This window comes from Sciurus vulgaris (assembly GCF_902686455.1).
Source record: "Sciurus vulgaris genome assembly, chromosome: 5".
Classification (NCBI taxonomy): domain Eukaryota; kingdom Metazoa; phylum Chordata; class Mammalia; order Rodentia; family Sciuridae; genus Sciurus; species Sciurus vulgaris.
The window spans coordinates 162126893-162153862 of NC_136465.1; the positions used below are offsets into that span (position 1 = coordinate 162126893).

General features: G+C 35.2%; 2 protein-coding genes across 3 annotated transcripts in view; one reads left to right on the forward strand and one right to left on the reverse strand.

Annotated features, from left to right (window-relative positions):
* Window positions 1-14435, forward strand: part of PARPBP (PARP1 binding protein) — a 53229-nt gene extending 38794 nt beyond the window's left edge. The window contains exons 8-11 of one of the 2 annotated variants that reach the window (XM_079140562.1): window positions 2277-2455; window positions 5329-5410; window positions 12781-12916; window positions 13391-14435. In XM_079140562.1, the coding sequence (XP_078996688.1) occupies window positions 2277-2455; window positions 5329-5410; window positions 12781-12916; window positions 13391-13731 (738 nt within the window). In that variant the 3' untranslated portion in view covers window positions 13732-14435. Of the gene's footprint in view, window positions 1-2276; window positions 2456-5328; window positions 5411-12780; window positions 12917-13390 lie in introns of those variants that run through there. The other variant, XM_079140563.1, reaches the window with a different exon arrangement.
* On the reverse strand, window positions 14006-17101 carry PMCH (pro-melanin concentrating hormone). Its single transcript, XM_079140567.1, has 3 exons — window positions 14998-17101; window positions 14444-14642; window positions 14006-14144 (listed from the first exon to the last, which is right to left on the reverse strand). Exons 1-3 carry the CDS (start codon window positions 15244-15246, stop codon window positions 14095-14097), a joined length of 498 nt encoding a protein of 165 aa, XP_078996693.1. The 5' UTR covers window positions 15247-17101; the 3' UTR covers window positions 14006-14094.
* Window positions 17102-26970: the final 9869 nt, after the last annotated feature.

The following is a 26970-nucleotide window of genomic DNA, read 5'->3' on the forward strand; positions in this document are numbered from 1 at the left end:
CCAGGTTATCACTATAAGTGACAGGAACTGTCACAATCTCAGGTAATGAAGTGCACCAATCTCTCCCATTCTGGCAGAAGAAATAAGATACAAACAACCTGGTTCTTAATTTTATGTTTTCCACCAAATCACAAATATTTGAAAAAGTTCAATCCAATAATAGTCAAAGAAATGAATATTAAACAATATGGTTCTCTTGTACTCATGGAAACTATGTATTAAGCACCAGATGGTGGTAGGACATTTGTTTTAATTTCAGTAGAGCTGCACATTATAGTTCACCTGGTGGCCTGAGTCTGCCAAGTAAAGAGGCCAAGACCCTGTTAATGAAAGCTGAGGAAACCGTCAGAGCTACAATAATGGCCCAGAAAAGGCAGATTTGCTATCTTGGCACAGTGTTCATCAGCCTCGCATGTATGGCTCTATCATGGCCCCTGTTTTGCCAGTGAGTTTAAGAACAGAGGAGTTAAGAAATTTCTCCAGAGTTGAACAGCATATACAGTTAATAATCTGGTATAATAATACCAGTTAGTAATCTGGCACAGTTAATAATCTGGTAATAATCAAACCTAGGTATATTATTAATAATCTGGTTTTTGTACTTCAGTTGATGAATGGATAAAAAAACTGTGGCATATATATATACAATGGAATATTACTCCACCATAAAGAATGATAAAATTATGGCATTTGCAGGCGAATGGATGAAATTGGAGAATATCATGCTAAGTGAGAAAAGCCAATCTCAAACTAAAGGACGAATGATCTTGCTGATAAGCGGATGATGACATATAATGGGGGGTGGGAGGGGTTAGCGTTAGGGTTAGGGTTAGGTTTAGGGTTACGGTTAAGGAGGGTGGCAAGAATGGAGGAAGGAAGGACTGTATAGAGGGAAAAGAAGGGTGGGAGGGGTCGGGGGGAAGGAAATGAATCAATCAACATTACCCTAAAAAAAAAAAAAAAAAAAATCTGGTTTTAAACTTAGGTTTTAGAATAGAAGAGTTAAGAAATTTCTCCAGAGTTGTACAGTATATACAATTAATAATCTGGTATCAAAACCTCAAGTTTGTGTATATCTATATCTATCTGCAAAATTATTTTATTATATATTTTCTTTCTTTCCTCTGTCTAGTCACTAAGTTTTTCCAGCTCCACGTCTCCTTTTTTGGAGACAGGATGAACTCTTGGACTCAAGTGACACCTTTTCCTTAACCTCCTGAGTAGCTAGAACTATAGGCTTGTGCTACTGCACCCGGCTTGGCTCTCCCTTTTTAATCTCCTTTATCTCTAGTGCTACAGACCCTTTCATTCTTGAACTGGCCTTTTAATTTGTGACCCTGTCTCCAGATTTGATAATATTCTTATCCTGAACTATATTTTACACATTGCCAGCATTGATTTTTCAAAATCTAAGCAGTGTTATTGTTACTTGCTTGCTTAATAAAGCAAGAGATTTTACCTGTGTAACAGACTGATTTATAACTTCTTTGCATGATACATGAAGCTTTTCCAGGCTCGTCTTGTATTACTTCCTCCCTGTACCTTATTCCCCAACCTTGTCACTCTCCCTGGTCTCTGAGGGTGCTAATGCTCGTTCCCACTGCTCTTCTCTCCCTCGACACCATCCTTGACTTCACACTGACCACTTAGTTTTGTATGCTTCCACACCATTGTGCATATACTTATTAGAAACATCAATTAGCATTCTGTAATGCAATGTGTTGATCACTTACTTACCTCATCAATATGCCCAATACTGTGGGTTCTTTGAAGGTAGTGAGTTTCATCTTTGTAACTTTAGCTTCAGGCATAATGCTTGGAATATACTATAAACTAAATAATGATGATTGAATGAATGCATGTCAACTGATTTTTCACTTTTCTTTTGATTAGATCTTAACTATCATCTATGAGGGTTAGTATTCAGATCTCCAGAACCTTATATCGCCCTTTGGAATGAGAGAGAAGATGCACCACCTAGGGCTGAGATTATATAGTTAGAGAGTAACTAGATTTTTCTGATTCAAATGTTACTTTGATCAGATCCTAATGTCTTCCTTTGGTGAGACTGTTTTTTAGTGCATTTACAAATTGATAAGATGGATAATGGCATGGCTTGGAAGAGAAGCATTCACGTCTTACAGCCACTTCTTATAGCTTATGTTTTCTTGCTTCAACAGCAGAGGAAGAAGAGTGGTACGTGAAATGGAAAGGTGTGGCTGACTCACCTAGCTGGGGTGATTTTCACATGTACTTAGAATTGCTTTTTGTTCTAGCCCAAAACTCATGCCATAAACCACGACACTGTGTACTGTGGCAGAGATACCGTGAAAACTTTACTAGTTCTTTTGGATGAAGAAGCAGCTTGTGTTCCTACCAGAAACAAAGCAGAGGTTTTATATGGAGATGGAAGCACGATTCATTGTAATGCAACTTCTATTCTTACACTTTTTAGGTAAGTACTGTGGAAGTTATATATGTATAAATATTAATTCTAGAGAATTTTTGAAAAAAAAATCACTCATCGATTATAAAAGAAATATATGCTTACAGTAGGAAGGTTGGGAACTACAAACAAGTATGAAGAAAGAAAACAAAAGTTAAAGGGAGAGTGAATATTTAAATGCAAAGAGGCTATGTATTAAAAAGGTATTATTTTGTGAGAGTACTGCAGGTGTTTTCGGTTTCAATGTTGCTTTTTATTCTCCTTTTTTTGATTTGAGAACATGTTTGTTTTACTATGTGCCAGGAACTTGGCTAAGTGCTTTTGTTTAAATTATCTCAGCCCTCACCACTCTTTTTAGTAGTATTTCCACTTAGTAAGTGAAGAACGAGAGACTTGAGACAGATTAATATGCCCAGGAGAGCTCAGTTAACAAGTAGCAAAGGTTTCTTTCTCCAAAGCCTGAGGCCTGTGCTCCAAGGACTGCTCTTCAACCTGCAATTAGAAGGCATGTGCACATTGGAATTGACATTTTCTGGTTGTTCTCACCTTAAGAAAAATATGCTAAATTAGCATGTAAGACCTTGATGGTGTCTTAGTCTTCTCTGACAGAGACAGCCATAGACTGGTGGCTTAAATATCAGAAACTTGCCTTCTGTTTGGGGTGGAAGTGTGAGACCGGACTTTCCTTGGTGCCTGTACAGAGAGATTGCTCTCTTCCTCTTCTTGTGAGGCCACAGATTAGGACTTTACCTGTCAGATCATACCTTACCTGTATGATCTCATTTAACTATAATTATCTCCTAAAAGCTCTATTTTCAAATCCATTGTGTTTGGGGGTTAAGGTTTCAACATATCTGTTTCTCAGGGGGAGTATGTTTCCATCTATACTGGGTACTCCAGTTTTAACAGCAGTGAAGTCAGTTACTCAATAGGTGGGTGAATTCTTAATTAAGTGAACATAGACTTTTAGGAATTTTAATGATTGTAGAACAGCCATTTTAAATTGTGCTTAGTGCATTGTAGAAAAATTTCACAGACTCATCCTACTGTTTGATCATTTCTGGTTTTTTTGGGGGGGTTGTAAGACTGTAGATGTTTTATTTTTTTTTTTTTCATTTGATTTTCATCACTGCTATTAAAATTATTGGGTCTGAAATATATTTTTGCTTTAGAAGTATTAGTTATTTTGGTATCAATGAGGTTTTGAGGGTCATTTGTAGATAACAATAATTCTTTTTTTCTTTTTTTTCTATTGGAGCTACTTTTTAGAGACCTGTTTTTAGGTCTGAAATTGCTCATATCCATTCATGATTGCTCCAGGGGCTCTCTCCCATGCCTCAGTATCCTTTTTTTTCCTCTTTAGAGAGTGATTTCTTAATGGTTTTTCATTCAGTGTTTCATCTAATTCTTTACATCTCATCTTCCTTACTATCTTTCCTTGACAGTTCTATCTGAGCACAATATCATTCTTCCACATTTTACTTAAAAATACCTACGTATTATCCTGATAATGGAAATTTCTCTTAGGAATGTTTTATTGACACTTTGTGCTGGAATCTCAGAAAGTAGAATAAAAACAATGAGCCTGCCTTCCTTCCTTCCTTTCTTTTTTTCTCTCTTTTTAAACTTTTTTCTATTTAACAAATTTGCTTTATAGAAGTATAGATGATTTTAATATTCTCTTGGATTAAATGATATCATTTTCTTAGAGAAAATTTTATATTTGTAGAATTTGTTTAAATCAAATTCCTGAGTCCACTTTAAAAAGAGCTTTTCCTGTACTTTAATCTGTGGCCAAACACATTCGAATTACATATAGGGAATTCCACATTAGGTTTTTAGTTGTCATTGTGCAGGCCGTCCATAGAAAGGCAAAAATTTAATCATCTGCACCAAAATGATAAAATTAAGTAGTGTATGTAGTTTATAAATTTAAGTCGACATAAGGTTATTGCTGTTCTTTCTTAGGTAAACTATCCTTTACTCTAACCATCTTTTGAGTCAAAGAGGTTCAGTCTCTGACTCTGTTAAGCTAAAAAGGTATTAATTTATTGAGGAATACGGGTTGACCTGAGCAGACTCCAGAATCTCCTCCATTTTGCCTTCTCTGACCTTCTAATTCTCATGTTTTTCTTTTTTGCGTTTCCTTACCCTTTTGAATTTTACTTACGTAGATATTTATTTTCCTTAGTTAGATCTTACAATGCCTGAACATAGAGTCAATGAATGAATCAACTTTTATCCTGAAAGGGTGGCATTCTGTCCTTTAAGGCATAGTATAGTGTCTTAGAAATAAATGCAGAAGTTCAAGAAATATTTAGTTATTGACTTAATTAAGCAAATTATTATTAGGATTCTCAAATAGGGATGTGGGTACTTATATAAAGTATTATAAACATATAACTTCAGCTGTTCTCTATCCTTTAGCCACTTTTAGGTAGAGCAGTGGGGGAAAACTAGTTTGTAAATTACGTTGGTTTATAAGTGTCTTTGTTCATTTGTACTCTATAACAGGATAGCTTACATTGGATGATTTGTAAATAACATGTATTTCTCATCATTCTGGAGACTGGAAATCCAAGTTCAAGTTGCCAGCACATTCATTGGTGTTCATAGATGAGGGTCTATTCCTTGCAGATGGCACCTTCTTACTGCATCTTCATGTAAATGTGGAAGGGCAAAAGGGGCCGTATGGACTTGTTTACACCTTGTGATAGGGCATTACTCCCCTTTGTGAAGGCAGAGCCCTCATGCCCTAATCACCTTCTGTAGGTCTCACCTCTCTTGCTTTGGGAATTAAGTGTCAACATGAGTTTTGGAGGGACATAAACATTGAAACCATAGCAATACGTTTTTGCCTTTTTTTTTTTTTTTTTACATAGATCTCCCACACAAGGGAATAACTCATTGGTGAAACCCCTAAGAGAACGAATACACAAGTCAATGCAAGATAAAAAAGTTAAGGTACAATTTAATATATTGTCATGAAAATGATAAATATTGTTTTGTTTTTAGAACAAATAAATATTTAAAGCTATATTTAAACGTACATTGCATATGACACAGTAAGAATGAAATGGTGGAAAATGAGGAATGAGAGTTAACTTACAGAAATTTTCCTTTTATACAGTCTTGACTAATCTGATTTGGCTATTTAATTCACTAGACCTACAAGAAGAAAAGAAATAAGCAGTTGTTATCACAAATATTGAATAAGTATGTTGAATGGATGAATGGGAAAATAAATAAGACATGGGCTTCTCCTTTGCATTTCTAATATCTTAAATGGAATCTTAAGACACTGTGTGTGCTAGCTTTCCATCACTATAACAAATACCTGCAGTAATCAACTTATAAAGAGAAAAGGCTTACTTGTCTCATAATTTCAGAGATCCAGTCCATGACTGATTGGCCCTGTTGCTTGTAGGCTGTGGTGATGGATGGCAATGACAGGGAGCCTGTGGCAGAACAAAACCACTCACTGCATGGCTGGGGAAGAAAGAGAGAGGAAGGAAGAAGGAGCTTGGGTCCTACTGTCCCCTCCAAGGGCATGTCCCCAGTGATCTGAAGACTGTGCACTAGGCCCCATTTCTTCAAGTTTCACTACTCCCAGTATTGCCAAGCTGAGGAACAAGACTTTAACACATGGGCCTTTGGAAGACTCTCCAGGTCCAACTACATTACTATGTAATTTAAAATTGTACCTGAGTGGAGATATAATGGCAGAATATAAATAATTGTAAATCAACATGGGAAGAATATTTTACATTGTTCTTGACTAGAGCAACTTTTTATATTTTTATTTAGTTTTGAGCCAAGTTTTTCTATTCTCATACAAAACATTTGTGCCTATAAGTAGTTATTAATGTGTTTCTTGAAGCATTTAATATTTTCTTTGCCTTTTTAAAAATATATACATATATTTTTAGTTGGCAATGGTTATTTTATTTTATTTACTTATAAGTGGTGTTAAGTATCGAACCCAGGGCCTCAGACATGCCAGGCAAGCACCCTCCCATTAAGCCACAACTCCAGCCCTTGGTCTTTGTTTTTAAAAAGAAACTTAGTTTTAATTCATTCATTTATTCAACACATTTTTATTGAGTAGCTACTATGTGTTAGACACTATTGTAGACTGATAATCATTAATTTTTTAAACAAAGTTTTATATAAAATTTACAATTATCCTTAAATAATTCTTCATCTTGATACAACTAAAAAGAGAACTGTAATTTGTTTGCCCTTAATGCTCCTTGGTCCAATTAGCAAAGCTTTTTTTTTTTGGTACTGGGAATTGAACTCAGGAATGCTTTACCCTTATGCCACATTCCCCAGCCTTTTATTTTGAGACAGGGTCTCACTAGGTTGCTAAGGATCTTGCTAAATTGGCAAGACTGGCCTCAAACTTACGGATCTTCCTGCTTTAGCCTCCTGAGTCTCTGGGATTACACGCCCAGCCAAAGCTTTTAATTATAATCTGTTTCATCTATGTACCTGAAACCCATTTATTTATTACTAAGTATTGCCTTTCTGTTGGTTATTAGTAGTTGTTAGTACTTAATGTCTGTGGACTACATCATTGAATTTTGTTGTTTTTCTATAATTACTTTGCCATTTCTTTGTTATGTAAGTATTTGTTGTATGATCATCCCATAAACACATTTTTAAGGACATAGCAGGGCTATGTAAGCAAAGAAGTACACTAAACATCTGGCGAGGATAAAGTCTTTGAGAGATGAGCAGTTTGATGGCTGTTTTCTCCCCTGGTGTTCTTTGACAGTGTTGGATAGGAGCTGAGGATTGACTTGGGCCCACATAAAGGAACAGTGCTGAAAGAGAAGGGAACCGACCAACAAACTTCGGGGTGTTTTGAAAGGCTTTTTACCCAGGACACATATGCTTAATTTTGTAGCTGTGGGAGGTGGGGACTAAAATCATGTGTGGTCTTACTTGAAAAGGGGACTCCGCTTGAGGGGTGGGACCTGCCTCAGACACATGGCTGCTCTCCTTTTTTAAGACATTTGAAAATGAAATGGGGACGGAGGTCAAAGAGAAGGGTGTGAGAACCTCTGAAAGACAGACTGAAACCCCCAGACTCTTTCAGACCAGAGGCCAAGCCCCCCCACAAGCCTTGGGGAGGGACAGGTCCAGAGGATGAATGTGAATTAAGGTGTGTTTGCTTTTGTCTCTGTTGAAGAGAATGGAGTCTGTTCTGTGCATCACTTTCTACCTCTGAGCTTTGGCTTACCCGTGTTTTTTTGTTCTCTCACATCTTCTCACATACCCTTGTTATAACCTTAATTTTACTTCTTCGTGCATGAATTCATTCAGCCAGGCCTCAGTGCCTCCTGTGTACCAGACTTTATGCTAGGCACTGGACATGGCACATCAGTGGACAAGGCAGACACCCTGCTACAGTGGACAAAGCTGCTCCACACGTGTGCAGCTGGGGTGTGAGAACATAAAGGGAAGGCCCTAGCCTTGGCCTACTCCTACACTCACTTCAAACCCAGCTTTGTTTCCTACTTGGAGGGGCATTCCATCAGGAGGCTTGTGAGGGTACCCTGCCCCCATCACCCTTGCCATAACTGTCGTCCCTTGAACCTGGAGGAAGAGGCCAATGCCAGCTAGTGCCCATGGATTCCAGGATCCTGGAACAGGATCTAAGAGGGAGGTCTGGTCTCCTGGTGGGCATGTCTGAGGCCTTGTGGCCTCCTCTCTGTGGAGAGGGGAGAACTAGAGTGGCCCACCAGTTGCCAAACTCTAAGGGTTTTGCCTTTATGGAGTTTATATTTTAGCTGAGGAAAGCAGACAATAATCAAACCAAACAAGAAGATTATATGGTATGTTAGAAGGTTACAAGTGCATGGGGAGAGGACTAAGGAGAGTATTCCCTTTGCGTGTGTTCTGATTTTATGTAGGATAATAAATAGAGGTCTCCTTGAGAAGGTGACATTAAGAAAAGACTTTAAGGGATTGAGCAGCATCATTTATTAGAATGAAGAGGGAATGTTTGTATTAGACTAAAATTGAATTTGTTTTGGCTGAATTAATGAGGTTGGGATTTATTGAATATCTACTGTCATGGGACATTTTGTGTTGCTAATCCCAGATGATCCTTCCTCAACTCTAGAAGGCATTGTTTTCTGTACTAGTAGTTAAGAGAGCAGGGATTTATCTTCAGGTGTCAGACTTCAAGGTTTATACTATCCCCAAAGAGTAAATAGAGGCAGCATAATTATAATGAAGGGTCATAAAAAGATAATGTTACTACTGAGGTCAAAAATCTTTTTCTATTTATCAAAGTAAGTGAAATTTAACTGATATAGAATGAATTATTTGAAGTATGTACAAATTCATATGCCATCAAAGGTGCCAAATCTCTGCTTTTGAAAATGCGATCATATAAGAATCAAAAGATAAATTTGAATATTTATTTTAGTTAATAGACATGTTGGGAATAATTTCCATTTTCAAACTCGTACATATATGTGTTGGTATGGTAGCATAGCAACTTAGAACTTCCATTTTCTTAATACTGCAGCTAACTCAGAATGGCCGTGACTTTTCTGTGTTTTGACTTATTCATCTTAATTTAACTGGAGTCAGGCTTTCCTATGTGAAGTACTATTTTCCTCAAACTGGGAACCTACTAATAATTTCAATTTAAAAAGAGCTTGTGGCAAAAAGACTTTTCCAATTCTTGGCAAGTTTGAAGTTCATTGCAATTTTACTGTGGATAGAAATCTTTCCAAAGGGGGAAATCATTCTACAAAGGAAAACTTTCAATCCGTTTCTCTCATGTGACTTGAACATAAAATGATTTTAACAGCCATGTATGAATCTGGACATTATTCTTAGTTGTTTAGTACTTCAAAAGCACTTTCAAGAGGGAATTGTTTTGCTTATTTGTGATTCCAAATCAAATACACAGAGAGATTTGGAAGATTTGCAACAGGAAGTAATCTCAATTCTATGTAGCCACTAATCTTGTGCAGAAAAATTCAACTTTTATGAACAAAGAAAAAGCAATCTCTTTTAAGTTGTAAATACAAGCCATTGTAGCTTGCATTGTTTTAAAAATGAAAATGAAAAAACTGATTATAAGTTATTTTTTTTAGCTGCATTCTTAGGTTCATTTTAGAATTAGCCCGGACCTGGGAGATGTAATTCAACGAAGCTTATTTTATAGGAATACCTATTTCATATATGTTACTACAATAATAACTATACAGTATCTACATTATATCTCTAGAGTTATATAGTCTCTGCCCATGTTTTTTACTTCATGTAATTCTGGCAATTCTGTAAGGTAAATGTTATTTTCTTTATGTGTGGAAAGGCGAGAGGTATAGTGGCTTATCCAGGACTTTCTGTCTAATAAGTAATAGGGCCAACGTTAGAAACTGGGCCTTTTGACTACAAATCAGGTGCTCGTCCCTCCCCTCTCCCACCTTGTCTTTCTCTGCTACTTTATTAGCTAGACATCACATTGCTGACTTCAGTCAAGTTCATGCTCAGGTAAAACGCCTAGGTCTTTCTCCTATGTTGTTTTCAAGTCAGGTTCTCCTCGTCCTGTACATTTGTAATTGATATTTTTGGACTAAATATAGGACTTTGTTTATTACCATCCATTTTCATCTTATTATTTTCTCTTTATGGTTCTAGCCTTCTGAAACCTTTTCAATCTTGAGTCTGTTATCCAGTTTGTTATTCCTTCCAGCTGCGTGTCAACAGCAAATTTTATAAATAGAATGTCTTTGTGATTGTAGAAGCCATTCTGTTTACCTCCTTTGTATACTGTGTGCCTGTTACGTAGCTGGAACTTAATAGGAGCCATTCTAGTTATCTTTTTTGTATACTGTTTTCTTACCACCTAAGTTGGAATTTAATAAACAGTAACTGATTAAAAAAAAAAAAAAAGATCTTTGTACAGGACAGAGAAAAGTAAATCTGTATATAATTTTTTATAAAATGAAAAAAGAAACCCTTAATATAACTACTTTCAGTTATTTCTTTGGACACAATTATTCCAAGACTACAATAAAGCTCTTGTATTTCCTTCTCATATCTTGCTATATTTAAAATGCTATTTTTCATAATAAGTAAAGTGGTTTTTTTTTTTTTTCATTTGAACCTGTTTGTACTTTAACTCATAACTGTGGTCACTAAGGGCTCTAGCATTGCTCTATAAGAAACCTGAAGAGAGGAAATCTAGCTAGTCATAACACCAATTTTGTGACTCTACGTACATGGAAAACGAAGAGTTTTACTTAGATCGTATATTAAAAATTAATAAAAATAATAAAGCTTGCTGAAGAAATTTGTGCTAAATAGAAGATTGAGAGGATATCAGTTGTCTGTAATAAATAATATAATTATTGTTTTTTTATTTAGAGTGTTTTATGGGTGGTGCTGATGAAGATTTTGTAGTAGGAAGAAACTACCTATAGGTGCCTTCACTCTGTAGGTACTGAAGGAGTGATCTAAGACAGTCACTTAGCATCTCTTTGCCTGTATGGTCTTTCCATACTCTTTGTAACTCTTTATAAGCAATAGTTTATAATTCTCTATAAAGCAATAACTGGTGAAATGGAAAAAGTATATGAAAAGATAAGGTCCATGATTAGTTCTGGTCTTGGAGATAGAAATAAAAGTTCCAAGTAAGGTTATTACAGCAATGATATGATGTAAAGTAATGTAGAGTTTGTTTTTTAAATAAAATTTCTTTATATAGCTTTATAAATTATTTTAATTCTGTATTTATAGAGTTAAGTCCAGAGAGAGCTATTTAAAACTTTCTGTTGTATTATAGGAAACCTTGTGGTGGGAATGATATCACAGGAATCACATTCATAGTCCTGTTTGTTATCAACAGCCAACTCTAGTTTGCTTTTTAAAAAAAAACATAGTTTTTTGATCGTGTACTTTTTTTTCCTTGCAATTTTGTTAATTTTTTTGTGGTTAAATGGAAGATCGCAACAAACTCCAGTTGTCTGATGCCGCATTAAAGCACATGAAATATAATTTTTAGTGATCTGGGGAAAAGAGGTTCTCCCAAACCCTACTAGTCAGAAAGATAGAAAATGTATCATCCTAACAAAATTTGCCTTTATGAAGCAACTGAACAGAAGACTGTTCTAATTTCTTAGACCATAGTTAGTGGGTTTTACTGCCTTTATCTTTGCAACATCTGAGTAGACTGATACACTGATCTCTTTGATTATATAAATTCTATAAATTACTGAATGTAATATGCAAAATTGCTCAATTATAAGTCTGCTTTATAGTAATTTTTTCAACAAATAATATTGAGCATATATTATGCTTTGAAGTGTTTGTAGGATTTGAAGTGACTTCTAATTATTTGGAGAAATCTCCCCATTATAACTAAATGGTTACAGAAAAGCTTAATTTTTAAAATTTGCGTTATAGATACAGGCTACTTTGTTCTGAAATTAATTCCTATCCCTAAAGCATTTCAGTGTTTTTATGTTTGCAGAACACATTTCTGAAACTACTTTCTTTGCTATATCCTTTGTAATTCTTAAATTTTACTTTTAATTCTTAAAATTTCTTAATTTTCAAGTTAATTCTTAATCATATCTTTCTGATTTTTTCCTAATTATGAAGAAAATTAGACCTTCCTATTTTATGTCTGAAGAGAGATACAAGAATATATTTTGAATTTTTGACAGTTAAAATACTTGGTTAAATCTTAGAATGATCATCTTTAGATCATTTAGATCATCTTTCTTGTTTTCCTAAACAGGCAGATTTTAAACAAGAAATAATGACTTTCCAATGCCATTTCTTTTCTCTTGCTTTTTTCTGTTCTGCTTCTTTTGACCTCTTATTTCTTTTTTTTATTTTAGCATTTCTCCCTTCCCCAATTTCTTTACTTTGTTGAATGCCATAGGCTGTTTTTCCAAAAGAGTTGTGCTCTATTTCTTAGAATGTAAAACCAACATTTTGTATGATTATGTATATGTGTATTCTTTTCACTTATAATAAAATTCACCCTCCAAAGCAGCCCAGACACAGGAATGTGTAACAAAAAACTCTAGAGTCTGAAGTTGATTTTTTTAATAAGTATTACCAAAAAAATCAGAATTATACATAAAGCTAGTATTGCTGAAAGAACAAAAATGCCAACCATGGCAAAAGAGTGAGTTTGCAAACTATGAAACATAAAAGGTCAAAACTTTCCAATCAATAATAGAATTTTTAAGTGAAATATTTTTATACCTCAACCATTATAGAATGTGTATTTATCTAGATAAAAAGTAAACTAAAGTATAAATTGCGTATTTTCTTCTTTTTTCTATTATTAGATGAAGCAAACCTTAATTAGGTCACAGTTTGCTTGTACTTATAAAGATGACTACATAATAAGCAAGGATAAATGGAGTAACATGAATTCTGCATCAAAGCCTTTGTATTTTCTTCATATGGAAAACAACCTTGCTGGTAATTGACCTTATTTGCGTAAATAAATAATAATTTGATTCTAGTATGCCTATTGGTTTTAATTTAGGTAAACCCAGATTATTTTTGCAGAGTGCGGAAATGCAAAGGCTTATGTTTTTTAAGGCCTGAGTTTATTTAAGAGGTTAAAAATCTAAGTACAAATGTATGGAAAGGAGAGGTTCCAGTTTGATTTAACTAAATATATTTTAAAATTCATAGCATTTGCTTAAATATTAAATGTCATATATTCAAATAAATATTTATTGGGAAGGGATGTGAGGTGGTATGAAAAAATGAAAATTAATGTTATAATGTAGCTATATATGTTAATTGTTTAATTGGTTAGTATTATTTTATTTTAAGTCATTGATTTTTGAATATTCTCTGCCCATTTTAAAGTTTATTTTAAAATTGTCACAAGTAATAATATGAATTATTATATGATTTCTTTCCCCTTTTCATCTTGCATAACAGAGGGCACAAATTCATCTGTTGGAAGAGCAACAATTGCAACAAGTTCTGGGAATGTTCATCTGGATGGAAGTAAAAATGACAAAGTATCAAGAAAATCAAGTGGTCAGACAGGAAATGAAAGTTCAAAAAGGAAACAGGTGGATTTGGTTGGTGAAAATATTCTCCATGATAACAGAAATGAACCACCTCAACATAAAAATGTTAAGAGACCTAAAACATCAAACGATTCACAGAATAAATTGGATGGCAAACTAGCCAGAGTAGCAAAAGGCAATAAGTGTACTGCCAAGGCTAAATTGATTACTGGCCAGACAAAGTTAACTCAATTTTTTAGACTATGATTGTGTCTTTTATGAGCTTTAGATTTATGCATATGCAAAGCTGTTCACCAAAGTCATATACTTAGTTTATAAAAGACCCAGGTGTGAATTAAGATGCTTTTGTATTTTTCTTTGAAGTGTATGTACGGCTCGTGTGTTAAGCACTGTTTAAAAACACTACGGAGTCAGAATTATGCAGAATTTTCACAAAGTTTAATACATGGAAAAAGCACATCATTTAGATTATTGGTATGTCTTAACATTATTTTCTTTTAAAGCAGACATTTAAAGTAATACAGGTTATAGTAACATTAAGGGTTTTCTTTCCACTGGCAATGAAATGGTTTTGTTTTCTTCCCAAAAGATGATGTGAACTGACAGGTGTCAGACTTGCCAACAAGGTCGGTAGACTCTCCCCAGCATACACCTGAGCACTGAAGGAAGAAAAAAAAGTTTAAATTACTCAAAGAACTGCAATCACCACACAAAATTAAGGAAAAAAAAAAAAAAAAAAAAAAAGATAAGAATGGATCTACTGTAACTAATTCTGAGTAAATCAAAATTATAATACCTACATTTTTTTATTCCCCCATTTTTGATAGTCACTTAATATTAACTGGAATTGAACCTTAGTCTTACTTGATTTTGTTATGATTAGATCCACATTCAGTTAAACTCAGAGATCTTTTTATGGTATTAAGATGTAAGAATTGAATTTTAAAAGACTACTCACTGTCAAAATCTCTCCTTCCTATTGGAAATTTAGCTGAGTTTTCTTCATCCCCAATTTCTCTCTTTTCTTGTGTGGATTCAGTATTCTGAACTCCATTCTCAGCTGGAAAAGCTACAGATCCTTTTAATGCAAGATAAGGCTTTATAGCCAGATTCAGTGGCATACCGTGACTCACAAAATTATGTTTGGAGCCTGTGTTCTGTGAAGAGAAAATTTCTGTTTTAGGTGTCTTCTTCAGAATGGAGCAATGATACTATTTTTCAGTGCCCTTATTGATCAATTTAAAGATGTTCTGCACTGGTTTTGATTTCTTAAGAATACCTCAGATACAAGTTTAGTGGGGAGAAAAACTTTTGGATAAGAGGTATTCTCTGGGATGAGAAAGCCACCTGTTTTATATGAAACGTCATTAGTTATCCTACCTAATGAATATTGTCACTATTTGCATATATTTCTGCTTATTAAATAAAAATGTCTATTTTTCTTTTCAGAAGATTTTTTAAAAATAATTTACATTTCTATTACAATAAAAGACAAGTCACATTGCCACTCACCTTTGAATTTTTGCTTTCCTCCTCATTCATGAAACTGCTGTCATCATTTTTATACTGTTCCAGAGAAGGGGCAACAACTGATCTTTCTGCAGTATCTTCCTTCTGAAAGGCTTTTCCCATCCGAAATGTGTTAAACACCATGTCATCTTCTAAATTTCTTATGGACTTGGAAGCTGAAAGTAGAATACCGTGAGAAAACAGAGAAAAAGTTAATACTAATATATAGGAAGAGAGACTCATTTTTGTCATTCTTAATTTGATGTGAGCATAAAGTCAAACAAGGATGTATAAAATGAAAATTTTCACAGTCAACCTGCTTGCTAAATATCCTACCTTTATATATTTTCCAGGTTGAATAGAAAGCACTTCAAAGACTTACACTTTCATCAGTTTAGAAATGACTCATCAGATGGGGGCTAAACTTTTGTATAGCAGCTAATACCTACATTGTTTTGGATCTAGTGACATATTGTTTATTTTGAGTGTGACTTTTCTCAGAATCTGATTAAGATCCTTGGTAGAAGGCTTTCTGTGGAGTAGATTATAGTCTCTTGAAAATGGGCAGTTATTAAGGAAGACCACAGGACATCAGGTTCTTTCAAATATTGTTTCCTTCAGTGTATTTTCTGATTAAGATATTAAAACTCAAGTTACTTCACTCAAGAATGATAAGGATAAAAGTTTTATTTCCTTTTAATCCTGATTAAACTGAAATAATCTTCAGAAAGGATTTTCTTTGATAAATACTTGATATAGTCTTTGGTGTTGAAAGGACATAAACTTGTCAGTGTAAACAGAAAGCCATTCATGCTTCATCTAAAACTGACCTGTCAGATCTGTTTTGTCTCTGTGTTTACAAAAGGATAATGCTGATATTTATTAGTGGATTTAGCAGTAAATGAGTAAGATGTCCTGGAAAAGAATATTGTGTGCTCCATGAATATTAATTTTGGATGTTATAGGATTTTTAATCACATTTCAGAATTAATGTCTAATTTTGATTCTAGGAAGTAAAAGAATGTATTTGCATATATGTTTTCTTGTATGTATGTATTTATAGGTTATATTCCAAAGTTTGGGATTGTTGGACACTGTAGTATGCATAGATTCAGTTTTACTAATGCCAAAATGTTTTCCAGAATAGTAGCAATCATTCTATGTCCCCAGCTGCAGGATCTGCGATTTCCTGTTCCTCCATGTCCTAGCTAATGCTTGGTTATCTCCCTGCCCTTCTAATTTTTGTTTCCCTAACAACCAAAGTGGTGGAGTACCTTTCCATATATCTTTGAGCCATTTATCTTTCCACTCAATGTAAAATACCTTTTCTCTCTGTCCATTTTCTATTGGGTTGTCTTTTTATAATTGATTTATGGGAGTTCTTTACTATTTCAGTTGTTAATTCTTTTTCGGCTATCTGGGTTACAAATATTTTTCTCTTAGGTTTTGTCTTCTCAACCTCTTTATGGTACTTTTTGGTGAACCAATCATTAATTTTGAATGTTTAATAATATTTTTCTTTATGATTAGTAGTTTTTTAATGTGTTATTTTTTTACAAATCTTTCCCAACTCTGAGATGATTAGAATATTTCCACATATTTTCTTTTAAAACTTAAAATGTTTTGATTTTTACACTTAAATTCTTAATTCATCTAGAATTTTGTATATGATCTTAGAAGTAGAATTTTACTTTTTCAATATCCTCACATATTTCCTGATTGATTCATCGTTTCCCTGCTGAGCTACATTGCAGCTATGCAGTACAAGTTTCTTTGTATGTGTGTGCTCCTTTCTGAGCTCCATATTCAACTATCAGCTTATAATTTTAACTAATATAACTTTATATTTTTAATATCTGAAGGTAAGTTTTCTCAGCCTTCTACTCACCCACCAGTTTTTCTTCAACAATAGTTCCTTGGCTACTCTTGGACATTTCTTTTCCTTATATATCATCTAAAATCAGCTTTTCAAGTTCTGTGAGAAAATTTGATGGGACTTCAAGGTAATTTCACTGGTTTTATAGATTCATTTTGGAGAGGAATTGAGAATTATTTAATCTTTTTAAAAATACTTTTTCTAACATTATTGATGGTATGGACAAATGCAGTTGGCTTTTATATTAGTGATCTGATATAGAAAAAAAACTTTCTAAACTCTTCATAGTTTATAAATATTTAAATGCTTCAGTATTTTCTTTGAAGACAATATTGATAAATAAAACAATGGCATTCTATTTCTTCCTTGTAAGTTTGTCTATATTTTGTGCGTGTGTGTGTGTGTGTGTGTGTGCGTGTATGTGTGTGTTTGCATGTGTGCACATGTTCATATACCTGACCAAAACCTGCAGTATGTGTTGGGAATGGAGATAACTCTGCAGTGTCCATGAATTGACAGCATGATTTTAATGTCTCACCATTGAGCATGATATTTGCAAAGGCTTCTTACAGACACTTTTTATAAGGAGAAGGATGTTCTATTTCTGGATTACAAATAGTTTTTTAAAATTATGCATTGGTTTTCAATCTTATTAAATGCCTTTTCTGCATATATTGTTGAGATGATCATATCATTTTCTCCTTCAGTCTTTAATAAATTAAATTGGTAGATTTCTTTAGTGTTAAACTAACCATGTGGTTTTGAAACAAAACTTTTAATTATATTCAATCTGGCAATATTTGATTTAGTACATTTTGCATTTATTGTCATGTGTGAGACTGATCTATAATTTACCCTTTTAAAATTGACTTTGTCTAGATTTGACATTAAGATTATACTACATAAATCAATTGAATATGAAGATTTATTCTCTATTGTACTGTTTGGGCTTTGTGTTTACTTATTGGGAGTTTGTTTTTTAATGATTTACTTTCTTTAGTGACTCTAGAAACATTCAATTCTCTGTATCTGTTAGTTTGTTTTAGGAATATATATATTATTCTGTAGTTTTGTCCATTTTACTTTAGTGTATTTTATCAGAGGTAGACAGCTGCTGATTCACTTGGAGGCTACCTAAATCTTTTAGGCAAATGGTTTCTGAGCATATTTATAAACAAGAGACTGACATCCCTTCATTTCTTTGCTCTTAGAGTTCCATTCATTATCTTTCTAATGTTGCTGGTTGGGCCCTGGTTTGTTTCCCAGGGCTGAAAACCTGCTTTAGAGGTTCCTATTTAATCTACAGAAATGCTTGTTAATGGTAACTGTTTTGTCTTAGCTGCTATTCTGAAAGTGTATAAATATTAACAGTTCTGTATTTTGTTTTAGGTTTCCACTGGTCGAATTGGTTTGGCTGATCTTAGCCAAAATTGGGACCGAATCCAAACCATTTTGATGGTTTAGAGAAGTTAGTTAATGTTTTCCTTTATTTTGCTTAAACTGTCATAGCCTCTTGAACATTATGAGGTTCTCCCATAACCATTTAATTATGGATATGGTTTCCAATTTTTTTAATGATAATTTTTTTTAACCTTGGTTACTCTGATGTGCAGTGGAGCATAGTAGATTTCTTTTTCATTGATGCTGAAAATGAAATGTCCCCAAGTGGTAGAAGGGAACTTTGAAGAAGAAAAACTATTGCCAGATGGAAAGAGGTGGTTCAGAAAACCTTGGGAAGGCACAGGGTCTATATCAGATGTGATCTTCATTTTCTGAAAGCTACTACTAACACCATGTATTTATAAATCACTTTATTGAACTTCTCTTTCTTCCAATTAACATATCTTTTCTATGTGTTGCTAGGAAATTTACAATAAATCAAATGTCAGTTTGGTCATTGATTTGCAGAGAATGCTGACTTTCTCAGTGGCTAATTTTATGAGTGTAAAAGCCAAGATTGTTCACTAATGTTATCAAAAGATGAAAGAAAAGTCGAAATTCTTTCTCAGATTTCTTTAGTGAGCCCATATACTTCCACCTAGATTCTACCATAAACATTTTACTTGCATTCTTTTATTTCTTCTCTTATCATTTACCATCTTATTCTTTTAATGCCTTTCAAAGTATATTTCACGTATCAGTACAATTCCATTGAATACTTCAGCATATGTATCATTAACTGGAATCTAATATTTGCTTATAGTTTTTTTTCTTTTGAGAGAAAATTTATAGAAAATGAAATACATAAATCATATGTATATATTTGAGAAATATATATTCTGTTAACCTAAACTTCTTTTAAGATGTAGGATATTGCCATCACCCTAGTAAATTAAGTCTTGCCTCTTCATGGTTTTTCCTATATCATGATCTTCTCACTATCCCTCACTGTAGTCCTCTCCTCTCAGGCAATCACATTCAGATTTTTTTCTACCATGAATTGGTTTTGATCTTTGTGGAATCACACATTGAGTAGTCTTTTATGCAAGTTCCCTCTCAGCATATTTGACATACATCTTTGATGTTGTGTGAGTCAGTAGTTCTTCCTTTTTATTACCATTATATTAATATCCCACATTTGGCTTCTCCATTTTCCTCTTGATGGACTCTTGAATTATGCCCAGTTTTGAACAATTATGAATAAGCCTGCTACGTGTGTTCTTGTACTGTTTTTAAAAATTTTTCTTAGGTAAATACCTAGGAATGGAATTGCTGAGTAATAAGTTAGATGTGTGTTTGATTTCATAAGGAATTGCCAAATTATTCTCCAAAGTGGTTGTACCATTTTATATTTCTGTTGAGAATATGTTAGAGCAACATTTGATATTGACAGTCTTAATTCTATCCTTTTTGATAGGTGAATCATGATATCCCATTGTGTTTTTGCTTGTATTTCCCTGATAACCAAAGAAGTCAGTTGCCAAGGAAGTAATATTGGAGAGAGATTGGTCAAAGGATTCAAAATTTTAGGTAGGCATACAGAAGAGCTCTCTTGTACAATATGGCGACTGTGGTGCATAACGACTTGAAAACTGCTGAGAGCAGATTTCAAGTTCTCTGTGGTAGCTTTGTAATGTATCAACTTACCCATGCTGAAATACGTTTTCTAGAATTTCACTTTCTTTACCTGTATGTTTCCTATTGGAGTGGGCCACATAAGACATTCTTGTTTGAAATGTGGAGGATGGGAGCGAAGCAGAAGCCACTTATAATTCCTGCAGCTGTCACTTGTCTGCTGGCTCATCCCGTTGGCTGGGGCAGCAGCAACTGCTCCACTTTCCCCCGGAACCACTTTCAGTTTCTCTGACTCCTGGAACACTCGTGTATGGGTGTTGTTCTGTAACTAGCTTTCCTCAGGACTTCCATACCATTCATGCCAGATGCAGCAAGATCTGACTGAGTTTCAGTCTGTCCTTATGGATTTCAACTCATGCTGGTAGATTCCAGTTTCTTCTTGTTCTTTCTGCTTAATTTACATCCATCTGTCCTCTTCAGCTTCCTGCCCTGTGGCCTCTAGAATGAGATGGAACAATCCTACAAATGCTACTTAATAATTTGTACAGTTGCATGAGATCAGATCCTATAACAAGTCATGTGTGTTTCTGTATATCTACATATATATGCACATATTCTATTTCTCTGATTGGATCATGACTGATTAACTTTCCAGCTCTTTTTATGAGTGTAGCATAAACTTAATATGAAACCTGGGAAGAATATTATAATAAGGGAAAATTTCAGGTCAATCTTTTCAGTGAACATGAAACATAAAAATCCTAAGCAAAATATTATCAAATAGAATCCAGTTATATGGGAAACTAGATTCATGCCTAGGTGAGATTTATTTCAGAAATCTAAAATAGTCCCACTTTTTAAAGAGTTACTCAAATTAACCATTTTAAGTGAATAAAGGGAAAAAAAAAACATAATTATCTACATAAATGTAGGAAAGCATAATGATCAGCTGTCCCAAGTGCTTCTGGGGTTGTAAGAGTTTATCTTTGACTTTGCCATGTGGTAATCATTGGTGACCTTGATGATGAGGTTTTAATGACACTGGTAGGAACTGACCCCTCATAGGAGAGGGTTTAAAAAAGAATGAAGAGAATAAGTAGAAACAGTGGATATATACAACATGCCAAAAATTTATAGAAGACTAAAGAGTTGTGCTGTGGACAGAAGGATGGCACCAAGGGAATTTCCTGTTTAAAGATGGAAGATAATATATCATGATGATAAGAGAGCATTGTCACTTTTATCTTGATGATAGCTAACAGGAGGTATTACATGCTATTGACAGTGTATAATGAGAAGGACATTCGTTCTCCTTCCCAACTCTTAAACATGTGGTGGTAAGAAGTTCAGTGAAGTCGGGCAGGCTCTAAGTGTATCATGCCAGGAGGCATGATACAAAGATCAGAGAGGGAAAGAGGAAACAGATCGATCTAGAGATGAAAGCGTGAGAAAATAGATGCCTCTAGGGACTCTCATCTCAATATGGAGCAAGGGCATCAGAACACATGGTATGGTGGGTTTGGCTCACTAGAGAATTAGTGCTAGCATTCTCTTAGGAGGGGGTTGTGTGTGTGTTGTGTTAGGTGGTTGCCAGGGAAAGCTAGGTCCTCCTGGGCATTTAGGCCACTCAGAGATCAGCAGTAGACTTGGGAGGTTATGCTTCTGAAGAGTTTAAGTCTAGTTGATTAGCTGACCCTAGTTTTTTCAGTTAATAATCAACTTCAGTCTATTTCCTTTGAGGGTTCAGAGAGACTGAAGGTTTCCAGCACACCACTCAGGGTTGTGAAAGTGTAGTCTTGGGGCCCCACTGAGAGTGGTGGAGATAGAAAAACCCTCCTATTTTGCTCCTTCAGTGGGGGTGGGTAGGGTATCTTCTCATGATGCTCAGTGCAGCGGACTTGCAGGATGGTAGAGTGGGACTTGTGGAAAGAGCCAGTGCATCCGAGACAAGTTGGGCAGGAACATTGATGTCCTCCAGCTTTGTTCCACTGTTACAGCTATTAAATATAGATTAATTAATTTAAATATTTACATTGCATATGGTTTCCTCTTTTAATTAATTTTATAAGGATTTGAATTCATCTCTAAGAGTCCTAGTGGTCTGACTGGTTCCCTGAGTCTCATTACTGGAAGTTATGTTGCATTAATTGTCATGGAAACAGATTAATAAAAGGGTTTAAGAAGCCAAACGAAGAGGCAGTTCTAATGAATTTTATGTCCTTAATTTTTAGAGCTTTAGGTGCTAATAATCTTGAGAATTACTTTAACAACTATTGGCCCAATCAAGATATAAGTGACACTAAGAGTCATATGAACATTCTTGAGATTATTTTCATGGCTATATTACCAGTTGCCTTGCAAAGATGATTCTTGGATTTTGTTTTGATTCTTAGCAATTTTGGAGTCATTTGAGAGCATTCTTCCAGAATAACAACCTGATGGTAGCTTTCAACATTGGGTTACCAACAAGGATTGTTATATGTATACATTGATTCACAATTTCAGGTTTCTTTACCATTATTATTGGTAAATATTGTATCAAGTTTTCATTTTGCACAAGTTAGGAATCTTAAATTTGTACTCTCATGGTGTCTGTAGCCTCAGACATTCCTACTTATTATATTGAGAACTCTATACTCTCAAAACAGTTTGAAATGTAGATGGAAGTGTGAGTCATTTATTTGACTGCGTATTCTGTTGGTGATAGAGATTGGGTCAGATTAAAGCATCTCAATATCAGCATGCATGCCGGTGTTTTCATTCCACATAGGTGCATGCTGTTCACTGTTGTCCCAACCTTTTTCATGATATTCCTGCTCTTAAGACTCCCTCCTCTTGTCTGTCCCTCCGTCTAAATCTAAAATCTCCTCCAAGACTCTTCTCTGAGTTTTCTCTGAGTACTATAGCCAAATAAATCCTTTTTTCCAAATTCCTACATTTGTAATACATTACCATCCTACTTAAAGATAATTACATATTAATTAGTTTATCAAAACCCTACATATTTGCAGTCTCTTAAAAGTTTTTTTTAAGATGGACACAATACTCTATTTTTATTTATTTATTTTTATGTGGTACTGAGGATGGAACACAGTGTCTCACACATTCCAGGTGAGTGCTCTACTGCTGAGCCACAACCTCAATCCTACTTGCAGACTCTTGACTTGATGATTTTGCTTCATGGTTCCCTGTGTCCATGCCATGTAAGGGTAGTGCCTGCCCACTCTTTGAATCTGGTCCCAGCTGGACTAAACTAGTGAGAAATTATCAGATAGTGCACAAGGAGAAGTTGAAAAGGTCTTTCACTTTGGGGATTCCCTTTTGAGTCTCTATCGTCACCGTGACATTTTCCTGCCAGCCTGCTGGAAAGAGCCACATGGAGGAGAGCCATGTTATACCAGCAGCCATAGTTGAGGCCATCCTCAGCCAGTGGGCATCCTGCCAATCATCAGACCCTAGAGCAAATCCAGTCGAGGTCAGCAGAGCTGTGTAACTGGCCCCCAGCTGACCTCAAAAGCATAAATCATAAACATTTGTTTGTGTGCCTTCTGAAGTTTTCAGTGTGTTTGTTACAGGAAGGAAAAAGTATAGTGCAAGCCATCTCATGAAAGTATTATTGTAGCAATGGATAACTGATACAAAAGTCCTACATGGCCTGCCCCGGCCTTCCTTACTAAGTATGTTTCTTACTACTCTCCCCGTCTTTCTTCACTCTCTAACTATACTGACTTTTCTGTTCATATCATGTGCCACAATCATTTTTGGCTGAAGACCTCTTCCCTGCTGTGCCCTCTATCAGGAGCATCTTCCTCCCGTCATTTGTCTGAGCATTTGCTGTTCATCATTGTGAGGTGCCCACGGGTACCTCAGAGTGCTTCCTTTACCCCTCGAGCTGAAGGAACCCCCTTTCTGGACCTCCCTATCCCATTTCATTCTTTATTTTCTTCAGCATGCTTCTAAGTTTATCTAATTGATTTACATGTGTGTTGTCCATCTCCCCAATGTCCCTGGGGGCAGGGATTTTGTTTATCCTCTTCTCCCCCATACCCAAGAACAGATGTCACAGGTTCTAGATTATGGTGAAGTAGTTATTAATTTATTAATTTCTTAGGTGATAAGTTACCTTAAACTTGGCGGCTTAAAGCAACAGAAATTTTATTATAGTTCTGGAAGCCAGAAAACTAAAACCAATTTGTAGACAGGGTTGTTCTCCCTGTTGAGGCTCTAGGGGAGAGTCTTTCCTTGTTTCTTCCAGCTTCTGGTGACCTGTGGCATTTATTGGTTTGTGGCTACATCTTCTTCCACTCTGTCTTTAATGGTTGTCTTCTCTGTTTCTGCCCATAATTTCCCTCTGCTTCTCTCTTATAAGGTCATGTGATAGCGTTGAGGGCCCACTCGGATAATCCAGCATTATCTCCCTATCTCAAGATCCTTAACTTTTACAAAGTACCCTTTTCCAAGTAAGCTAATTCTCTGACAGGTTTCAGGGATTCAAGGTGAATTCTTTGGGGGAGGAGCACCTTGGGGCCTACCACATGTATAAGGAGATATGATCAACGGCTAGCGTGTGCGAGGCAGAAGATAGCATCATTTAAGAGAAGCACTAGGGAGCCAGCATACCTGAGTTTGGAACTCAGATTTGCCACTTATGAGGACATGACTGTGCTACTTCACCCCTCTGCTTCTTTCCTCTTCTATGAAACACAGACACCAATAACACCTACTTCAGAAAGCTGTGTCAGGATTGATGTGTAAGCACTCAGGTTAGCTCCCAGGAGATGTGGTCAATAAATATCATTACACTGGTAAAGTAACACCTAGTGAGCATTTCCTATGGGCCAGGCGTCATCCTAAGGACACCCCATGCCTTACCCAACTTCATTTTCAGCACAGATCTATGAGGTAGAGACTGAATCGTTTGTTTAAGGTCATACATCTAGTATATGGTAGTGGTGAGGTTTAACTCTGACATTCTTGTCCTATAAGACTGTGCTTTTATTCACCTCAAATGTAGCCTTTCTTAAAGCTCTTGCTGCTGTTTTAAAATAATTGCCGTGAGATTTCTCTTGGCCATTAACATTTCCAAGAAAGCTAGAGATTTGTGGATGACAGATGAATCACAGAAGAGAAATCTTGAATCTTTGCAGCCTGTGTTAAGTTGACCTCCTTTTGGTGATGGAATAGTTTATTATTAGTCTCAATACCTTTTTGTGAAACGTGAATTACTAGGCTAGATTGTGGGGATATCTGCTCCCTCTTTAGAGATTTAGGTAAGTAGAAACAGCATCCCTTTTTCTGTCTCTCATTTTGCTTTTGCTGCTTATACTTGACATATGTCCCACAATTGTTTCTGGTTGTTGCAGATATTGATGAGATCAACTTTTAAGAAGTCATAGTGTTACATAAGTAAATATCTGAATTAAGAAAGGTCCTTTGTAAGATTGAATAGTATCTGCTCTGGTTATGGAATATCAAATTAGAATGCAAAGCTAGTTGAGGGCAAGAGAGTGTTTTCTGTTTTGTCCCGATCCTCTCCACACTTCTTCCCACTGCTATTCACCCTTAACAGTATCTTTTTAAATTTAGCAATTAGAGTGAGTCTTTGAAAACGTGAGTCCTATCTTCTCGCTTGCCCATTAAAAACCATCCAAAGGTTTCCCATTATTCTTAGGATTACATTAAGATCGTTACAGTAGTCTCCAAGCCTCTTCTCGATCTGGTCCTCCTCTGATCTCTTCTCCATTTCTCCACTTCCTTCTCAGTTTCGAGCACATTGACCTGTTTGCTATTCCTTGGACATGCCAGTTCTTTGATTTTGCTGTTTTTTTTGCCTGAAACTTTCTCCTTTACCTCCAAGTCTGGTTTCCTCCTTACCTCTATTTTGTCTCAGATATCATCTTTTCAGTGAGGCTTTCCCTGGCCAGCCCTTTCCGTCACTGTGCATCCTTATCCCCTCCCCTAATTAATTTTTCTCCATAGGACCTGACGTTGTATTTTACTTGTATCTTTGTTTTGGGGTTTGTTTTTTGTTTTTGTTTGATTTTGGTTTTTTTGGTTGTTTCTATTCACCAAAATAGAATATATAGGCTCCATATTATATAAGCTCCATGAAGACAGGAAGTTTTCTCTTCATTCATTACTGTGTCTCTAATGCTATAATTATGTTTGGCGCATAGTAAGCCCTCAATAAGCATACATGGAGTAATTGAAAGAATATCCTGCAGTATAACTATCCAGTTAGCAATATAGTGCTACTTTGGATGGAAGATGGTCTCCTTGTTAACATTATTATGAAAGTATTTCTATTAATTTTTTATTCTAAATGTTTGATTTTGTAATTCCAACTTAATACTGCATACTTCAATGTGACTAGTTTTTTACATAGCTAAAGATGGTAAGCTCTCTTCTATTCTTTCTTTAAATATGACTTAGAAAAGTGAAATTCCCATGCAAATAACATAATGATCATCTTTCCTGGATTTCTTTTGGTTGTATACATTTTTGGGGTAGTGCCAATGGCAAAACAAATGTTAGGACTCACCATTCTCTACTTCAAACTTCAAGAAATTCTTACGTGAATGTTAAAAATAAAAACTAATTAGTGCAGCATAGAATGAGATGGCAATGAAGTAGTGTGGTATAGTTGTACTTATCACATTTCAAACACTCAGTTGCCACGTGTGGCTAGAGGCTACCATATTGGGCAGAGTAGATACAGAACATTTTCTTCATTGCAGGAAACAGGGAAAACTATAAAGATTAATCTAGATAACATGGTATAATTGTTTTCTTTTGTCTCCCTAGAGGGGAAATAGAAAGAATTGTGTCTTATAATTCTTTCATACCTTTATTAATTCAACAAATGTTTATTGTGCATCTAATAACATAGATGAGGCACTGGGAATTCAGAGGTGGATAAGATATCCTCAGGCCTTTCTGTACAGAGGATACATTATAAAGGGAGAAATAGTCATTAAATAGATAATCTACGAAGAACAAGAATCTCTAGAGCTGGGTATATAGTAGCTATTTAAAATAATGTTGATTAATTGACTAATTAATGAACACAGTCCAACCCACTTAGA

What these genes read in the sequence shown, in the direction of transcription:
- PMCH (XM_079140567.1), bottom strand. Translation starts at nt 15,246, where the DNA reads ATGACAAAAATGAGTCTCTCTTCCTATATATTAGTATTAACTTTTTCT. An exon ending in AGGAAAGCAAAAATTCAAAG is followed by an intron (nt 14,643 to 14,997) that starts GTGAGTGGCAAT and finishes TTCTCTTCACAG; the next exon opens with AACACAGGCTCCAAACATAA. An exon ending in AGGAAGGAGAGATTTTGACA is followed by an intron (nt 14,145 to 14,443) that starts GTGAGTAGTCTT and finishes TTCTTCCTTCAG; the next exon opens with TGCTCAGGTGTATGCTGGGG.